Here is an 18,035-nt window from a genome sequence, read left to right on the forward strand (position 1 = left end):
CGGCTGAGGAAGGTAGACATAGTATTTGCTCCTCTCTAGAGGAGGCTTTCACAAGAGCAAGCCCTGACTCAGATATGAGGGAGAGGATAACTGGGTGAGTAGACTGAGCGGCAAACTGGTGGTTGGAAGGTTCCTGCAGCGGGATGGACGGCCCCTGTCTCTGAGGAAGTTGTAGAGGGAGGTGAGGATGCGGGCTCGAAGGCCCTGGAGATGTCTTCCAGTTGTGAGGCTCTGGAGTCCAGCCCTCTCCCCGCTGCTGGCTAACAACAATGATTGGAATTTAGATGGTGACTTGTGGAATCCTGTCCGCAGTGACCACTGCATTAGTCATGGAAGGAGGGGTACCTCTGAAGGAACGCAAAGGTCTGTGACTTAACTAACGTCCAAGTGTTGGCATGAATCATACTTCAGTTCAGAAGTATCTGCTATTTAATTTGGCTGGTGTTTATAGTCAGCCAGTCTGTGGGCCAACCTGGTGGCCGCATGCATCTGTAAGACATGGGGCTGTGGTTTCATCAGTGGTTCTCTAATCTTTTGGTTATCATAGACATCAGTAAAAATAAGAAGGCTGTTTTGGATGATCCCTCCAGGAAAAGGTACCTTTACATAATTTTACATACAGTTTGGGATGCACATACCCCCATAAACCTGTCCACAAACCCAACACACCAGTCGAAAAAGCTTGGACCTTGAGCTTAAATCTTCTACCAAATCAACACGATGACTTCATCTGTTTCCTCATCTTAAAATCCTGCAGAGTTGTAAGGATGAAAGATATTTTTACACGTATGTCATCTCCACAGTGTTCATGGTAACTACTATCTGAGGCTTTAGAGACCATGTACTTTCCAAGGGCTGCTTGTCCCTGAGGGTGAGGCTCCAGGATCTCGTGAAACCACAGGAGTCAGCTTGCTTCCCAGGGGCTGTGCCCTCCATGGAGTTGGGTGGGGGCAGCGATGTGTTCTTAAGTCATCACTGTGGTGAGCATGGGGTCGTGGGCTGTGACGCGGCAAAAATGAAGGGCTGAAAGCTGCTTACCCTGGCAAAATGCACATTCTGTAATGTAGCGAATCAGATTGCTTTGCCAACATGAACTCTTCCTCCATTAAAGGGTGTGAATATAATTGGGAGTAAAATTTCTAATAGCTTGTACTCCGCATTCAACAAATGTTGAATTCCCCTCTTGGCTTTGAACCCCAGACACCTTGGGGTAGTCTGTCTCCAGGCTAAAGGAGAGCCCTGCCAGTTTTTTAGTGAGACCCCCTTCCCACCACCTCTAGCCCCCTTCTCCTTCCCTGATTTGGTCTCAGAGCACCCCTAGGATGGAAGCAGCTCTCTGGTTAAGGAGAGTCTAGGGTGAGTCAAGCAGCTGGTAGCTCAGTTTTAATCTCATGCCATACTACATTTTCAATGAGGAAATTCCTTTAAACGTCATCTGCTCCAAGAAGCCTTTTCTGTTACCAGCCCCCAGAAAATGTACTCCTTTCCCCATAGAGTGCTGTGTTTCCACCTCGTGTAATTTACATCACAGTGGATTGTTTTCGCATGTTTATCTTTGTCTTGCTAAGTTGTGTGTTGGGAGGTACCAAGGTTTATTGTCTTTCTTGAATGCAGATCTCTTAGAAGCCTTTTGGCTGCTCTCCGTTACCTGGGATGAAGTTCCTCATCTCTGGCCCCTGCCTGACTCTCCAGCCCTTCCCCATGCTCTGGCCACACCAAGCACCTTGAATTCCCCAGAGCTCATTCTGTTTCTTGCCTTTGTGTCGCTGCACTGAACTGATGGGCTGAGTCTTTCTCACTTATTGGATGCTTGCTTCTTGAGGGTAGGGGCTCTGTTTGATGAATCTTTGTGTTCATTAGTGCTTGCTGCATAATAGACTTTCAGTGTGATTGGATTTTATTCTTTAGTAACCAGAAATATTCTTGACCCATAATGGAAGCACACAATGAATGAATAAAAGTAAATGTTGATATATTCTGTACTCTAAAGCCTAAAGGGACAGAAAGCATCAACATAAAAAAAAAAATGTGCAGTAGCCCAGTCTCCACTCTTCACCCCTGTCACTTGCCTTCCAAGTGTACTCCTGCAAGCAGTAGGAGCTTCACAGGGAGGTCATTGGGGTGACGTTTAGTTATTCACACAGACTTTGAACTCATTTGAACATCATTGGAAGGATGGGATCATTAATATAAGGCAGGATCAAAGAGGATGGGGTGATCATAGACAACAGGTTTTGTATCTTAATAGCTCACACCTTGGCCTTATTAGTGAACTCCATTGCTAGCTGCCTGTGCTGAACACAACCAGACTAGATACATCCTGGGGTACCATCCACAAAGACTGGCTGTTTCTTGAGGAATCACATTCCAAGGGACTTCCTAGGAAAGATGATGGAAATGGGTATTGAAAGTGGAAGAAGCCCGGGGTGTTGGAGAAGGCAGAGGAAGTGGCAGGAAGAAGCCGGTGAGAGGCATCCTTCCAGGTGCCCATCCTGTGCGGGAGCTCTCAGGGGTTATGAACAGGGAGGACATTCTTGTTCAACCCCTTCTGGTTGTGGCTGCTTCTGTCTTGTCAAAGATGATACAGGTATACTCAGTTCCGAAGGCTGTCTCCCTCACGTCACCTTGTCCAGGGAAAGCTTTGGGAGAGAAAGACAGATTCTAATATTATTTATGTATTTATTTATTTATTTTCTTTTGAGATGGAATCTCGCTCTGTCACTTATTCATTTATTTATTTTGAGATGGAGTCTCGCTCTGTCACTCAGGCTGGAGTGCACAGTGGCGTGATCCTGGCTCACTGCAACCTCTGCCTCCTGGGTTGAAGTGATTCTCATGCCTCAGCCTCCTGAGGAGCTGGGATTACAGACACCTGCCACCACTCCTGGCTAATTTTTGTATTTTTAGTAAACATCGGGTTTCGCCCTGTTGGCCAGGCTGGTCTTGAACTCCTGATCTCAAGAGATCTGCCCATCTTGGCCCCCCAAAGTGCTGGGATTACAGGCATGAGCCACTGCACCCAGCCTAATGTTCTTAATAGGCACAGACAGGCACAGAGCACCGAAACAATCTAGCCATTAGAGCTGATGCTTCAGATTTCTTTTTGAATTTTTATTTATTCTTTACATTGTTATTATAAAGATAAGATAAGCTTAGTTTAGAAAATTTAGAAAGTTCAGAAAAGCACTAAACCAAGCAAGTCTTGAGCCTAGCAGGATCTCAGTATCTTTATAACCAGCAGAGGCTCAGGTGAGCGCTGGGTCTGAGGCCCACCCCTGACTTGGAACACAGCTCTGCCTCTTAGAAGTTGCATGATCCTGGGCTGGTTCACACTCCGACAGTCTGTTTCCTTGTCCACTCAGAGGAGAATAAAATAACATCTAGAAAGCACTTGGCCTGGGACCTAGCATATAGCGGCCTTGCATAACAGTTTATTGATTGTTTGCAAGTGCTCAGTTTTCCCCACCACTGTTGCATTATCTTTTCAACCTCTTCTCTACATTTTACTTTTTGCAAAATTAAGACTAAATATCTAATTTTGTGTCCTGCCTTTTTTAAACTTGGCTTTCTGCTCCTACTGTATGCCTATATCATGATTTTAAAAGCCAACAAAATATTCCATTTTGTAGAAATACTGTTAATTTAACCATTTTCATATTGTTGGAACTTAACACATTTTAAATTTTCACTCTTTATAAATGTTCTGTACACACATCTCTGATCACCTTGATGATTTCCTTAGGATAGATTTCTGGAAGTGGGATTATCCAGAAGAATGATACACATTAGTAAATTGGAAATGAAAATATGTTTTCAGCCGTTTAGTTGGGATGATTCTAGAAATAAAGTTCTGAAAATGGTTCTCTCTCACAAGATGTCCACTAAGTAGAGACCCTGTTAAGAAACAGGGATGATCTTTGATTTGAAGAAATTGCATTCCCATGAGATCATGCGCCACAAGTGAGGTGGGAAACAGGTGGCGTGTACAGCCGACAGCCGGAGGAAATGGTCTCCGCTGTGCAGAATTGTGCACAGCATCACAACATTCATGTCGTGACACACATTTGAGTATTAATCGTCATGTCATCCATCTAGAGAGAGTCTCCACCAGGCTGCTGCCGTAGAGAACATATGTCTCTCCTTAAACGCTCCCTTCACCGAGCTGTCTGCGTGGAAGGTTGGAATGTCAGCAGGTGCTTTTTCCTCTGCCTGACTCCCAAGTGGTCTGTGGTCTGGCCTGTAGCAGGGATTTGGAGGGTCTTTGTTGGGTCAGCAAGGAGGCTGGGGCTGGGCAGCTCTTAGAAGAGCTGAAGACAGCGACAATGTCATGAGCAAATGAAGAAACGGTTTTCGCTGTGGGAGGAAGACCATTGGACTCAGAGTCAGGAAACCCGAGTTCTTGTTCCAGCTCTGCTGCAAACTCACTATGTGACCTTGAGCAAGTCATCACCCTCTCTGAGCTTTGGTTTCCATGTTTAGACTAGGTCGTCTTTCAGGATCCATGGAATGAAAGGACTCAGCAGTGAGTATAGGAGCCCTGAGGAGGTGGGGACAATGAGACCTGTGTTGCCCTGCGGTGATTTTGAGAGTTGAGAGCTGGATGCAGACAGGGGCTTTAAAACAGAGAGTAGGCCAGGTGCCATGGCTCACGCCTGTAATCCCAGCACTTTGGGAGGCTGAGGCGGGCAGATCACGAGATCAGGAGTTCAAGACCAGCCTGGCCAATGTGGTGAAACCCCGTCTCTACTAAAAATACAAAAGGTAGCCAGGCGTGGTGGTGCGCACTTGTAGTCTCAGCTACTCGGGAGGCTGAGGCAAGAGAATCACTTGAATCTGGGAGGTGGAGATTGCAGTGAGCTGAGATTGCACCACTGCACTCTAGCCTGGGCGACAGAATGAGATTCTATCTAAAACAAAAACAGAACAAGACAAAAAACAGAGAAAGTGTTAACAGTGGGAACACATAGGACTCCCTGGTGTTCCCCTGGAGCTAATGCCTGTCTGTTTCTGTGATCTGCTCCTTCTCTACTCAACAAGTCTTACCTGTCCTTGGAGCCCCAGTTCAGTGTATCCTTGCCGTCTGAGTCCTCAGAGCCTAGCACATTGCCTGATGCGTTATAAGTGATCAGTGCATGGACTGACATGTCTTTCCCCAGGCACTCACTCATCCCAGCCATGAGCATATGTGTCCTTGTATCTCACCCCAGCATACTGTCACATCCCTCTTGCAGGGCTGGAAATAGTGAGTGTTATGTTTGAGATGAAAGAGGAGGTGGTTGAAGGTGAGTTGGCTGGAGGATGCCCATCCTCTGGCAGTGCTATGTTGGTGGCTTGCCTCCTCACTGTGCTGTGGGCCACACTGACCTGTCAAGAGCCGCATCTGCATGTGTGGCCTGTAGAGGAGGCGCAAAGGAGCCATTCTTTGTCCTTTTTGGATCCAGCAATTTTTGCTGAAACCATTTGCACTGGGCCTTCTCCTTGATACCAGTTTTTTAAATAACAGAATCCAGTAAACTAAAAAAGCACGCAACAAAACCTAGTCATTGCCTCTAAACTCTGTATGTACACATGCACTCTGGCTTCATGATCGATTTCTCTGCAAGAGTCTCTCAGTTCATCCTTTTGCAGGGATTGGTGGGTTTCGTGCAGTGAGGTGGGGGAGATAAAGGGGTGATGGCTTAGAATTGAGAAGAAACAAAGTCTTGTCTTAGTATGGTCTCTGTGACTCAGATTCTTATTTTCCAAAGTCCCTCCCAGGTCAGTGATTATTGGATCTGGATCATTGATGAGAATTAGAGTTTAAGATACATTTGAACAAGGGAGAGGTAAGAGTGTGAGCTCTTTTTAGAAGAACAGCTTTCACAATTCTGTAAATAAAAGCTGATAGACCCAGTTTGAGATCTTTCCAGAAACTTTATTCCCAAGCTGTTTATTTTAGGTTCCTGTTTTAAGGTTGTTTTTAGCAAAAGAAAAACAAAGGCACTCAATGATTTTCTGTTCTCTAGTAGGAAAATCTTCACCTTGGGGTGATCTGGAGCAGTGGGTCAGTCAGTGCCATGTTATTCATGGAGGGATGGCTGTTGTTATGGTGGGCACCGTGCTAGGTGTTAGAGGAAGACACGGGGCTTATAGGCTTCAGCAGGAAGCTTCAAGTTCGTTTGCAGGATGAAAAATACATCTAAAAATCCCCAACTAGACCGGTACAAAAAGATTCCCACTGACCTAAACTGGTACAGTGTGAGCATCAGAAGATAGTGCTGATTGCAGTGGATGAAAGCACTGTAAATGTAAATCCGTGAGATGATGGTGGTGATGACAAGCCAAAGAACTAATTGATCACCTTGGGGTTGCTGGGGATCAGTGCATCATTTAGAAGATGTATAAGGACAAGAAATCTTTTTTTTTTTTTTTTTTTGAGATAGTGTCTTGCTGTTTTGCCCAGGCTAGAGTGCAGTGGTGCGATCTCTGCTCACTGCAACCTCCACCTTCTAGGTTCAAGTGATTCTCCTGCCTCAGCCTCCTGAGTAGCTGGGATTACAGGCATGTGCCACCACTCCTGGCTAATTTTTGTATTTTTAGTAGAGACAGGGTTTCACCCTGTTGGCCAGGCTGGTCTCAAATTCCTGACCTCAGGTGATTCACCGTCTCAGCATCCCAAAGTGCTGGGATTACAGGTGTGAACCACCATGTCCGGCCAATAATTTTTTTAAAAAGAAAAAAACTTAACCTACACTAGGTAGTCAGTTGAGGAGCCCAGGAGGGATGATAAGGAGTACTTTTGTATTTCTTGGTGCTAGAACATAAAGCCTACTATCTGTGAGAAGGCCGGCTCCTCTCTCCTACCAAGGGCTGGAGGACCAAGGGTTGGAGGCAGCCTGCGTGGTCCACAAAGTGCCTTGATCCTCCTACCAACTCTATGGTCTGGGGCAGGTGACATGACTCTCTGAACTGCACTTGATTCAGAAGAAAATAGGGATAATCATAGCCAACTCTTAGTGCTCAGGTTAAACTGAACAAAAGACTTAACAAGCCACCTAGTAGGCGTTAACCATATGCGAAGTCCCTTCCCTTTGGGTGTTCACTTAGATCAACACTGAGGTCCAGTCCTCCTCGTGTTTTGAAGGACACCATGAGGCTGCGTAGTCTTCAGCTTCTCTCCTGCCAGGCTTTGCATTCATTGCCCAGCACCGTGGAGGAGGACACCACGGCCCAGCTCCCCTCCGTTGGCGTCTCTTGAAAGACCCATGGCTCAGAAAGCAGCAAGCGAGGGAGTAAGCAGGAGCAGGAGGTTGCATTCCTGTTTCTGTCATCCAGTGGACAGTGTGTAGTGACAGATGCCTGCCTGTGGCCACCAGCTCCCTTCCTGAACCCAATGAAACTGCCCATGTCTTGACCACTAATTTTGAGATAGTTTAAAAATAGTGTGTGGTTTGAAAGGACCTACCCTTCACTGTTAACCACACTCTAGAATTATAAATAGAGTAAAACAGAAGGAATTATTGATCCATCTGTGAAACTGGATTTTAAAAATCTAAAAATTAGATACTTTTGTTTGACAAGGTAAACTTTTTAACGATGAAACAGACATCGTGTAGTAGAGTAGGAGAGTGGACTTTGGAATCAAAAGATTTGGGTTTGAATCCCAGCTCTGCCACTTTCTGTGTTTCCTTGGATGAATTATTTGATCTCTTTGAGCCCTAATTGCCTAATAGTGTTATGAGAAATAATACATGTCTTATGAAGTTTAGAAAAAATATATGTGAAGTTTGTGCTTTGAAAAAGTAACACCTGTTGCTGCTGTTACTTTTGTTAGTGTTATTGGTCATGCACCAAGTGTGGTAAACTGGGTCTCTTTACCTGATTCGTTCATTCTTCCTCTGACCTTGAGAGCATCTCCCAGCAGGTCTTTATCCTTTATGTAGCTGATGCCTCAGGCCCAGCGTCACTGTGACTTACCAAGGTCGTACAGATGTTTACTGGCGGACATAGGACTGGAACCTAGATCTTCTGAGGGCTCCTGAGGAGCTGTGTTTGCGGGTGTGTGTGCACATGTATGTTTCTGTCTGAATTTGTTTGCTGAATCTGGTCTCAGAAATTCATTTAATTTATCTAGAACTCTCAGGCTCTTTTCTGGAATGTTAAAAAAAAAAAAAAAAAAAAGGAAACGACTCAAACAGTGAAATGAGTTTTCTCTTGTGTCTGCTAGATCCCCATTAGAACCCTCTAGTCCCCCAAATGCCACTGGAGGTCAAGGACATGGTGCTTCCCCCGTAGGATGGGTGAACAGACCATTCATAGGTCATAGGGATTGGCTCAGGGTCCAGGACTGCCCTCCAGGAACAAATGTTCCCTCGTTTTTCCCTCATTGTCAGGCCCAGCCTGGGCATTGGCATTAGCTGACAGTGGTCTCATTTCCCCGAGAAGGAATTTGGGAGCTACAGAGGGCCTTTCAGGATCTGTCACTTGATGGAGGAGCTGCAGCACTAAGGCTGTCTCTGGTGGATTTCACATCCAAGTTCACACCGAAGGTCTGGCTGCCCTGTTGTGCCTGTAAATAGTTGTGTTATATTTCCAGTCGAACTGATGAAAACAGGAATTAGGTAGCCATGCAGATAGAAGTTGTTTTATTATAGACTGGCTGGTTTCATTTGAAAGTGCCTGACCTAATAGTGAGGGAATTATATTCAACCACATTAATTTACCAGAATCACCTGTGTCCCCTCCCCCATTCCTACCCACGGTTTAAATCAGAGGTCTGAGATGGGAAGGTGGTGTCTAGAATTTGGTGAAAATCCATGCATGCTTTTGGTGTCCAGCAGGGATTGAGAACCACTGTACCAGAGACCCAGAGTCCAGATTTTCACTCTTTCACATGCTACTTTGAGGCCTAATGGTAGTAAAATGCCATGAGATGTAGCACCTGGTTTGCTTTTTCTGCTCAAACAACTTGTGTGTTGTCTAATATTTCAGGCACATGACTTGGTCAAAGATGAATAAAACTTAGTCTGTAAACTCTAAGCATGTCCAGTGTATGGGGAACACATTTACCAGACCATTTCAATATAACATGCTGAGTGCAAGGATAGGAGAGGTGCCAGTGAAATACCCAGGGTGTAGGGCAGAGTCATGGAAGGCTTCCTGGAGGAAGCATGAATCTGTAGGATGCAGAGGAGTTTGGGAGGGAAGGGCCCCTGGGTAGAGGCTGCATCCTGAGCAGAGGCACTGGAGCTGCAAAGACCACTGCTCTTCCCGTGTTAAAAGGAGAAGGAGCTGCAGTATGTGGCTCTGAATTAGAGTCCTGGGCTTCAGGCTAGAAAGGAATGGGGCATCTGTGGTTGAGTTTCTGGGAGGGGGCTGAGTCTGGTGACTTCTGCCATCATTTGGTGAAGGAAGAGTCCTCAGAGGGGTGGAAATGTTGTGTGTCCTTGGCCATCTCATCTGATATGCTGAGGACCACTGGACGTGGGCAAGGGCTTCCCCTCTTGCACACCACACTTGTTCTTTGGGATCTGTTGCCAGCACCACGGGTTGTTGTCGGGATAATGAAGCTGTTTCTGTTCCTGGTGCAGCTTGACTTTTCTCAGATTTTTCTTCTGCTGATGTGTTCGGTGTTATTCACAACTGAGAAGAACCTGGTGTGGAGTGAGGGTGGCATGCCTGAGACTCACAGCACCTCCCTCATTCTGTTGCAGCTCACGTGGAAAATGAAGAGCAGTACACCCAGGCTCTGGAGAAGTTTGGCGGCAACTGCGTATGCAGAGATGACCCAGATTTAGGAAGTGCATTCCTGAAGTTCTCAGTGTTTACAAAGGAGTTGACAGCACTTTTCAAAAACCTGGTAAGCAGCTCTGTGTATGAAATGCTACGGTTACTTTATTTTGGAAAGTGGCTCAGTAGAGGATAGTTATGGTTTGTTTGATAAACTAGGAATGCCTTTCAGAGTTCCTTGGGTACCTAAAAGAATTATGTTTTTATACACATTGGGTCAATTTGGAATAAAGTTTAAAATTGTAATTTTTAACAAGACTTAAAATTCAGCTCTGCAATTTAAATGTACACAGCTATGGGACAAAACGGGTAAATGCATTCATCTTCTTAAGGGCCTCTGACTTGAATTTTTAATAGTTTCTAAACTGTGTAGAATACTCTCCTTCTGGTAATTATAGTAGGCATTTAAGCTTATAATATTTAATAAATATGTTTCAGGCCCGTCTTACACAGCAAGGTAACCTGTAATCAAACCACAGAAATTACCATGAATATTTAAAGGCCTTTTGTGCTCCCAAGTGTAGAACCTAAAAAAAAGCAGGACTGAGAGCAATGCCTCAGTTTTCAGCCGTGGGAATGCGGCGCTGGTGCCTGCTGCCTGTGGCTGCTGCTTCGTACTGTGGGTGAATCGCGCCTTTCTTGTGCCTGGCAGCTCTGTGCTGTCCTCGTGATGGGGACGTTTTGAAGAAGTGGGCAGCCCAAGAGGGCTGTTTGGGACCCTGCCCGGGTGGAATGGAGCCTGGGATCGCCCCAGCTTTTCTTTCCTGTTTTTCTTCTCCAGTTTCTCCTAAAGGTCATGGAAGGCCAGGTCAAGAACTCAGTAATGCTTTCTCTGTAGGCTACAAACAACAGCATCTTTTTTGTGTCTCTGTTAGGAAGCTCATAACAAGTGAAAAACATCACTCATTCCTGAGATGGGGATGACAGTGGTTTTGTGAGACCGGCCTTAGAAGGGGAGAAATGAGTGAGCATCATGTGTGAGTTCCTAATGGGAAGGGGAAGAGCAGGAGCGCTCGGGCCCTTGCTCTTTCTCCCCATCTTCACTTACGAACATTTCTGTAAGACATGGTAAAAGTAAAAAGCTGTCGCTCTTCTCGAGCTTTTCACTTGGAGGAATTTGAAATCCCTTGGGGCTTTGGTCGAGCTTATCCGCCTTCGTCCCTATCCTAGAGTGGCGGCCCACCTGCTCAGCAGTGGAGCCCTCGCCCTGCCTCAGCCCCATGTCCTAGACGCTGGCAGTTCTGCATGGTAGGGTCTCACCACCGGGTCGGGAAAGAGTGGAGATTTTTTTTAAACTGGATAAATTGCATGGGCCCAGGGTAAAGATCCGTAGATGCTGCCATGGAGGGCATCTCCTGGTGGAAAAGTCAGTTGACTGCCTGCTCTCCCCACACCTGGGTGGATAAGCCCTTTTCGTGCACACAGAGCTGCCTGTGAGCTTCCTGGTGCCTCACACTTCAGTACAGATGAGCAGCCTCCAGCATGAGGGAGACCAGAATTAGCAGAAAAATGAACGTACAGGAAGACTGGGATGCAGCATGCTATTAAAGAAGGCCAGGGACACAACTAAGGTAAGAAAATATAACATTAAAAATCCAACAGGAAGGGCTGGAGTAGAGGAAATCTCTCAGAAAATAGATCAAAAAGACCAAAAAGTGGGAAATAGATAAAAGACAAGGATTAATTCTCAAGGCCCAGCATGCAACTGGCAGATGTTTTAGAAAGAGAGAAGGATGTCATCAATGCAACAAATCTAAAGGCATTTTCTAAAAATGGAACGGAAGAGTCTCCAGGTTGAGAGGCTCACAAGTGCCCAGCACAATAAGGGAAAAGACCTGCCCTGAGGCATCCCTGTGTGAACTTGCAAAAGATCTTAAAAGCTTCCAGACAGCACCCAGAGGATTCAGAATCAGAATGGCGGTGAACCTCTTAGCAGCAGCACTGGAAACGTTACGGCATGGAGCAATGCCATTAAAATCGTGAGGAAACTAACTCAGCCTGGAATGATGCCCAGCCAATCAAATATGAGAGTAGAATTAAAGATATTTTCAGACATGCAAGGCTTAAAAACTTTGGCTCCCATGTGTCATTTCTCTGAAACTCCTAAAGGATGTGTTTTAGTAAAATGAAGGGAAAAGCCAAGAAAGAGGAAATTGAGAGTCAGGAAACAGGACCCAACACAGGAAAGCAAGCAGTGGAAGGGAATTCCAAGAGGATGATGGTGAAGGGAAGTCCCAGCGGGGCTGCCAAGCAGGGGGCCTAGAAAGCCGCCAGCCCAGGACGACTGACGATGTAGGAGACGGGTGGAGTCCCGGGTTCTGCTTCTCACTCCCAGACAGCCCTTTACCTTTATTCAGCTGATGTCTAGACCTGGATTGTCTCAACTCTAATATGGAGATGATAATACCATACCTGATTCTGTGGATAGATTATAGCCAGCCGGTGACTCTTACACAGGATAGCTTACTTAATTCTTACGACAATCCCATAAGGTCAGTCAATGTCATCCCCACTTTACAGATTAGATAACTGAGGCCCCGAATGGTTTGAAGAGCTAATATCTGGCCCAGCACAGTGGCTCACGTGTGTCATCCCAGCACTTTGGGAGGCCAAGGTGGGCGGATTGCTTTGAACCCAGGAGTTCAAGACCAGCCTGGGCAACATGTTTCTACAAAAAGTACAAAACTTAGCCGGGCATGGTGGCTCACGGCTGTAGTCCCTGCTACTCGGGAGGCTGAGGCTGAAGAATTGCTTAAGCCCTGGAAGCGGAGATTGCAGTGAGCTGACATCACGCCCCTGTACTCCACTTGGGCGACAGAGAGTGAGACCCTGTCTCAAAAAAAAGAAGCAGCAGCTAATATCTCTCTTGGGAGGCTCAGAGTCCTTGCCTAGGCAGGCCCACTTGGAGCACTCCACACCATGGAATCCGGACGAAACTAACTTGTCTCAGTTAACAAAAGGGCAGCTGCATAGTTAAATAAAAGCAATCCCTCCTTCTCCTTTATAAAATTTCCTGCAAAAGCAGAAAGCAGAGCAGGGCCTGCATGTTACAGCTGGTACATTGCCCACCACCCTGTGGCTTTGCCAGTTTTTAATACTTCACACATCACTGGAGGTCCTAGTTGCTGTCCAGCTTTCTACAGAGAGTAAAGGTATCAATAAAGGTATCTGTGGCAGTGATTTCATGAGCACCCACGGGTGTAGCAATCACTGGGCTATGCATGAAGGATACTCTGTTTCATTTATTCCTCTTGGCAGCTGTGCAGGATAGTTTGTATCACCATCCTCTTAAGGCACACAGTCACTTACAGGGCCCTTAGCTAGTGAGGGACAGAGTTGGGATTCAAACCCAGGTATTAACACTCCAAACCCATGTTGTTGTCATTGTGACATTTAAAGGAACCATAGCCTCTTGTCGCCTTCTTGACTGATCATAAGGGTTCAAGTTTCAACTTGCACTTTATGGAAGTCGGACTGTTGATCCTATTTCCTGGCAAAGGTCAAAGAGAGAGAAAATTTCTTATTTGAGCCAAAATTAGCACTCACCACGCCTGATTTTCCAGGCGAGTGCCGGTGTGGAAGCTGCACAGCCAGAGGAAGGCCAAGTGGCAGCTCCTGCAAAGCTGGGCAGACGGGGAGCGGATTATAGGAGAAGTCTCCTTTTTTGGAATTTTGTATACCATTCTTCTTCCTATTTTTGGTCACATCTGTCTTATCTCATACTTTCCAAGCCTTGCTTTTGCTTTCCCTCGGGCATTTAAAAACATTTCAGTTCTGTCTGGCTAAGACTCACAGTGCTACCTCTTGTCCAGAAAGAATAACAATTACCACCTACCTGCTTGGAGGCATGAAAGAATGTTTATAAAGCAGTTGGAAGATCTCCAGAAAAATGCCAGCTTAATATAAAGCAAGATTTTCTTACTAATGGGTGAGATTCTCACCTGCAGAAGTCTGTGAGTTTTCTCTGCGGTGATGCAGGATGAAAGGGAAAACCAGACGGCTCCAGAAATGTGACATGTGTGAAATTAAAGTGCTTATGAAGTCAGCCTAGTTTCAGGGGTTCTTTTCCTCTTCCCCAATGGATGTGAGAATCCTGGGAAGACTCCAAGGGCCACCTCTGTGCTGAGAAGTGGCTTTCTGATGAAAGGCTGCATTTCAGGGCAGGTTTCTGAAAGCTTTGTTACAGATATGTAGTCTCTGTCTCCAATGTTAGAGGATTGTTAGTGAAAGATGTCCTCACGGTCTGCAGAACCCGCTCTACATGAAGATCAGCATCCATTGAAAGCAGGGGCCAATGGATGCTGAGGAGAGGACAGAGTTGCAGCATGAGATCTGAGGTGACCCTGGGCTAAGGAGTTTTCCCTCACCCACATTGATAGAGGAAATGGAAAGCTCTACCAAGCAACATGCGTATCAATCATCTTTTTTTTTTTTTTTTTTTTTTGAGTTGGAGTCTCGCTCTGTTGCCCAGGCTGGAGTGCAGTGGCACAATCTCGGCTCACTGCAAGCTCCGCCTCCCAGGTTCATGCCATTCTCCTGCCTCAGCCTCCCATGTAGCTGGGACTACAGGTGCCCTCCACCACGCCCGGCTAGTTTTTGGTATTTTTAGTAGAGATGGGGTTTCACCGTGTTAGCCAGGATGGTCTCTATCTCCTGACCTCATGATCCGCCTGCCTTGGCCTCCCAAAGTGCAGGGATTACAGGCGTTTTTTTTCAAACACAGTGATGTGATTAGAAGCTTTTTTTTTTTTTTTTTTTTGGAGAGATTTTGCACAGTGGTGCAGTCTTGGCTCACTGCAGCCTCTGCCTCTTGGGTTCAAGCGATCCTTCTGCCTCAGCCTCCCGAGTAGCTGGGACTACAGGCGCGTGCCACCATGCCCAGCTAATTTTTATATTTTTAGCAGAGACAGAGTTTCACTATATTGGCCAGGCTGGTCTTGAATTCCTGACCTCGTGATCTGCCCACCTCGGCCTCCCAAAGTGCTAGGATTACAGGCATGAGCCACCACGCCTGGCCAAATTTTTTGTTTGTTTGTTTTGTTTGAGACAGAATCTCACTGTGTCGCCCAAGCTGGAGTGCAGTGGTGTGATCTTGGCTCACTGCAGCCTCCGCCTCCCAGGTTCCAGCTGTTCTTGTGCCTCAGCCTCCCAAGTAGCTGGGATTACAGTTAATTTTTTTTTTTTTTTTTTTTTTTGAACGGATCTTGTCTGTCACCAGGGGTGGATCATGGCCATCTCGCTCACGCAACCCCTCCTCTCCGAGTAGCTGAGACTACAGGCGCCCGCCACCACGCCCGGCTAATTTTTTGTATTTTTAGTAGAGACGGGGTTTCACCGTGGTCTCGATCTCCTGACCTCATGATCCGCCCGCCTCGGCCTCCCAAAGTGCTGGGATTACAAGCGTGAGCCACCGCGCCCGGCCGCTAAGTTTTGTATTTTTAGTACAGATGGGGTTTCTCCATGTTGGCCAGGCTGGTCTCGAACTCCTGACCTCAAGTGATCCACCCGCCTGGGCCTCCCAAAGTACTGGGATTACAGGTGTGAGCCACCACCATGCCTGGCCAGAAGACATTATAGCTAACCTTACTAGGGAGGTAGTAGGGTTCTGTTGGGACAAGCGGTAGTTTGTGGCTTTGTCATATGTGCTGCACCTGGCAGAGGGGCATCCTGGCTTGGCTGCATTGGCTAGTACAGCAGGACTCTGCCCAGTGCTGTCGGGCTTAGGTTAAGTGTGAGCTGATTGTCCATATTAGTAAGGCTTTCTCATCACTCAACATAGACATCTTGCTACCAGAGGTCCTCACCCTCAGTACTTCCACAGACTTTCTCCTAACTTCTTGTATTGCAAATGTCTTAGATTCTTCAGTGTCTTACTTTATTTTTTAATTAAACAAGAGCAATGACCATAGTATCATCTTTTTGGGAGGAGGATTTAAGTCACTGTTTTAGACATAAACTAATGAACTGTGCTGAAATCTAGAGACATCGCCAGTGGCTTGGGGTACGTGGGAATATCCGCCCTTGGATTAGGCCTGGACTATTATTAGGTGTCCATTTCTGACATTTGCTTTTTAATATTCTGACACTGTTTCTATTGGTTGCCCTTTTTCCTGCTGTCATTGCTTGGGTGCCTCTAAGGTCTCTGTTTCACGGTGCTGCGAACTGAAGAGCAAGATGACGTGGCTTGTTAGACTTGGGTGCAAATTAGGAGTCCATAGGCTTCGAGTGAGGAGGGCTTGAGGGCTAGGGCTTCGAGTGAGGAGGGGAGAGAGAGTACCTTGATGGACTTGCGGACAGTCGCTTTGGGCTCCTAGAAACCTCTGCCATTTAGATTTTAGTATGGCCTCATTTATAGTTGGAAATTCCTTATCTAAGACCCAAAAGACTTCAACGCTAAGCTATGTTCTATACTCACAAATCTCTAACCAAAAACAAAAGCACATTGTTTGATCGAGACGATGAACAAATAAGGCTGGCATCAGATATCTACATTTTGGTTGTGGCATAGCCATGTAATAGGTTTCCATTGGACTTGGATACTGTTTCTTTTTGGGGTTGGGAGGGAATGCTGCGATACGGTAACCCCCATACAGAGAAAGTGGGAGAAGCCATATTGGGCAAAGATAGGATGCTGAGGCCTTGGGCGCGGGAGGGAGAACTCACAGAGACGAGGACTGGGCACCTGCTGGGTGCTATCCATGCGCTGGTGCTGTATGGGGCAGTGGCCTCTGGCAACTCCTGCCTTGGCAGGGGACACAGATGCTTTTATTAGAAGACATGCTGGGACAGCCACTGGCAGCCCGCGGAGCCCTGAGGGTACAGCATTGGAAGCAGGGAGCAGTGACTCCCCGCCCCGAGCCTTGGGTCCCTGCTTCCCTGGATCCCTGCAGGTGGAGGGGCACTGCAGTATGGCACTTGTCCATCTGCACTCAAGCCTGCTTGCAAGGCTTAGAAATCAGTTTCTTCACAATTCTCAAATGTGTGTAGGACATGCTGTTTCTGTTTGAAAGTATTAATGAACCTAAAACAGGGTTTGTTTTTGTTTTTGTCATTGTGTGTTTTCTTAATTGCTGGCTATTAAAGGGACAACTGCCATGAAGTAGGTGACCTCAAACTTAAAAAAAAAAATTGTTTGCCAAATCTACAAGGTACTGTGTGGAATGGCTATAGTGGGGATGTAGATAGGGGGTGGAAGGGCTGTAGGGGGTGTAGATATGCGGTGGAGGGGCTGTAGGGGGGTATAGATACAGGTGGGAGGGCTGTAGGGGGATGTATACAGGTGGGAGGGCTGTAGTCGTGGGGGTATAGATACAGGGTGGAGAGGCTGTAGTCTTGGGGGTATAGATACTGGTGGAGAGGCTGGAGTAGTGGAGTATAGATATTGGTGGAGGGGTTGTAGTAGTGAGGTATAGATATTGGTGGAAGGGTTATAATAGTGGGGTATAGATATTGGTGGACAGGCTGGACTAGTGGGGTATAGATATTGGTGGAGGGGCTGGACTGAGGGGTTGTAATATGGGGTATAGTTTGGTGGACAGGTGAGTAGGTGTAGTTTGGTGAGGGGTGGATAGTGGGGTATATAGTATCTGGAGTAGTGGGGTATAGATATTGGAGGGTCTGGAGTAGTGAGGTATAGATATTGGTGGAGGGGCTGTAATAGTGGGATATAGATATTGGTGGAGGGGCTGTAATAGTGGGATATAGATATTGGTGGACAGGCTGGAGTAGTGCATATAGATATTGGTTGACAGGCTGGAGTAGTGAGGTATATATATTGGTGGAGGGGCTGTAATAGTGGGGTACAGATATTGGTGGAGAGGCTGTAGTAGTGTGTATAGATATTGGTGTAGAGGCTGTAGTAGTGGGGTGGTAGATATGGGATGGAGGGGCTGTGGGAGGGTATCGATATGAAGTAAAGAGGCTGTAGGGGGTGGGGTTATGGGGGGTAGGGCCTGTGAGGGGTGTATATATTGGTGGAGGGGCTGGTGTAGTGGGGGTGTAGACATGGGGTGGAGGGGCTCTAAGGGGTGTAGAGAGGGAGTGGGAGCGCTGCAGGAGGGTGTATGTACCAAGTGAAGGGTTGTAGTACTGGGGGTGGAGATACGGCCTGGTGGGGCTGTAGGGGATAGAGATACCTGGTGGGAGGGCTGTAGTAGTGGGGGGTGTGAGTGAAGGAGGTCGGGGAGCCACATCCGCAGCAGGGGTGCAGAAGAGCAGCCCTGTTGGCTTGGGTGCCTGCAAGGGGCCTCAGGGACGTTTCCCAGACT

The 18,035-nt window shown here is 46.7% G+C and overlaps 1 protein-coding gene across 1 annotated transcript in view; it reads left to right on the forward strand.

Annotated features, from left to right (window-relative positions):
* The window catches only part of ASAP2 (ArfGAP with SH3 domain, ankyrin repeat and PH domain 2), a 203,239-nt gene that overhangs the window by 80,780 nt on the left and 104,424 nt on the right, over positions 1 to 18,035 (forward strand). Inside the window, exon 3 of the mRNA XM_032172619.2 lies at positions 9,693 to 9,838. Within this exon, the coding sequence (XP_032028510.2) occupies positions 9,693 to 9,838 (146 nt within the window). The remainder of the gene's footprint in view (positions 1 to 9,692; positions 9,839 to 18,035) is intronic.

Source organism: Hylobates moloch, unplaced genomic scaffold (assembly GCF_009828535.3).
Source record: "Hylobates moloch isolate HMO894 unplaced genomic scaffold, HMol_V3 SCAFFOLD_13, whole genome shotgun sequence".
Lineage (NCBI taxonomy): Eukaryota > Metazoa > Chordata > Mammalia > Primates > Hylobatidae > Hylobates > Hylobates moloch.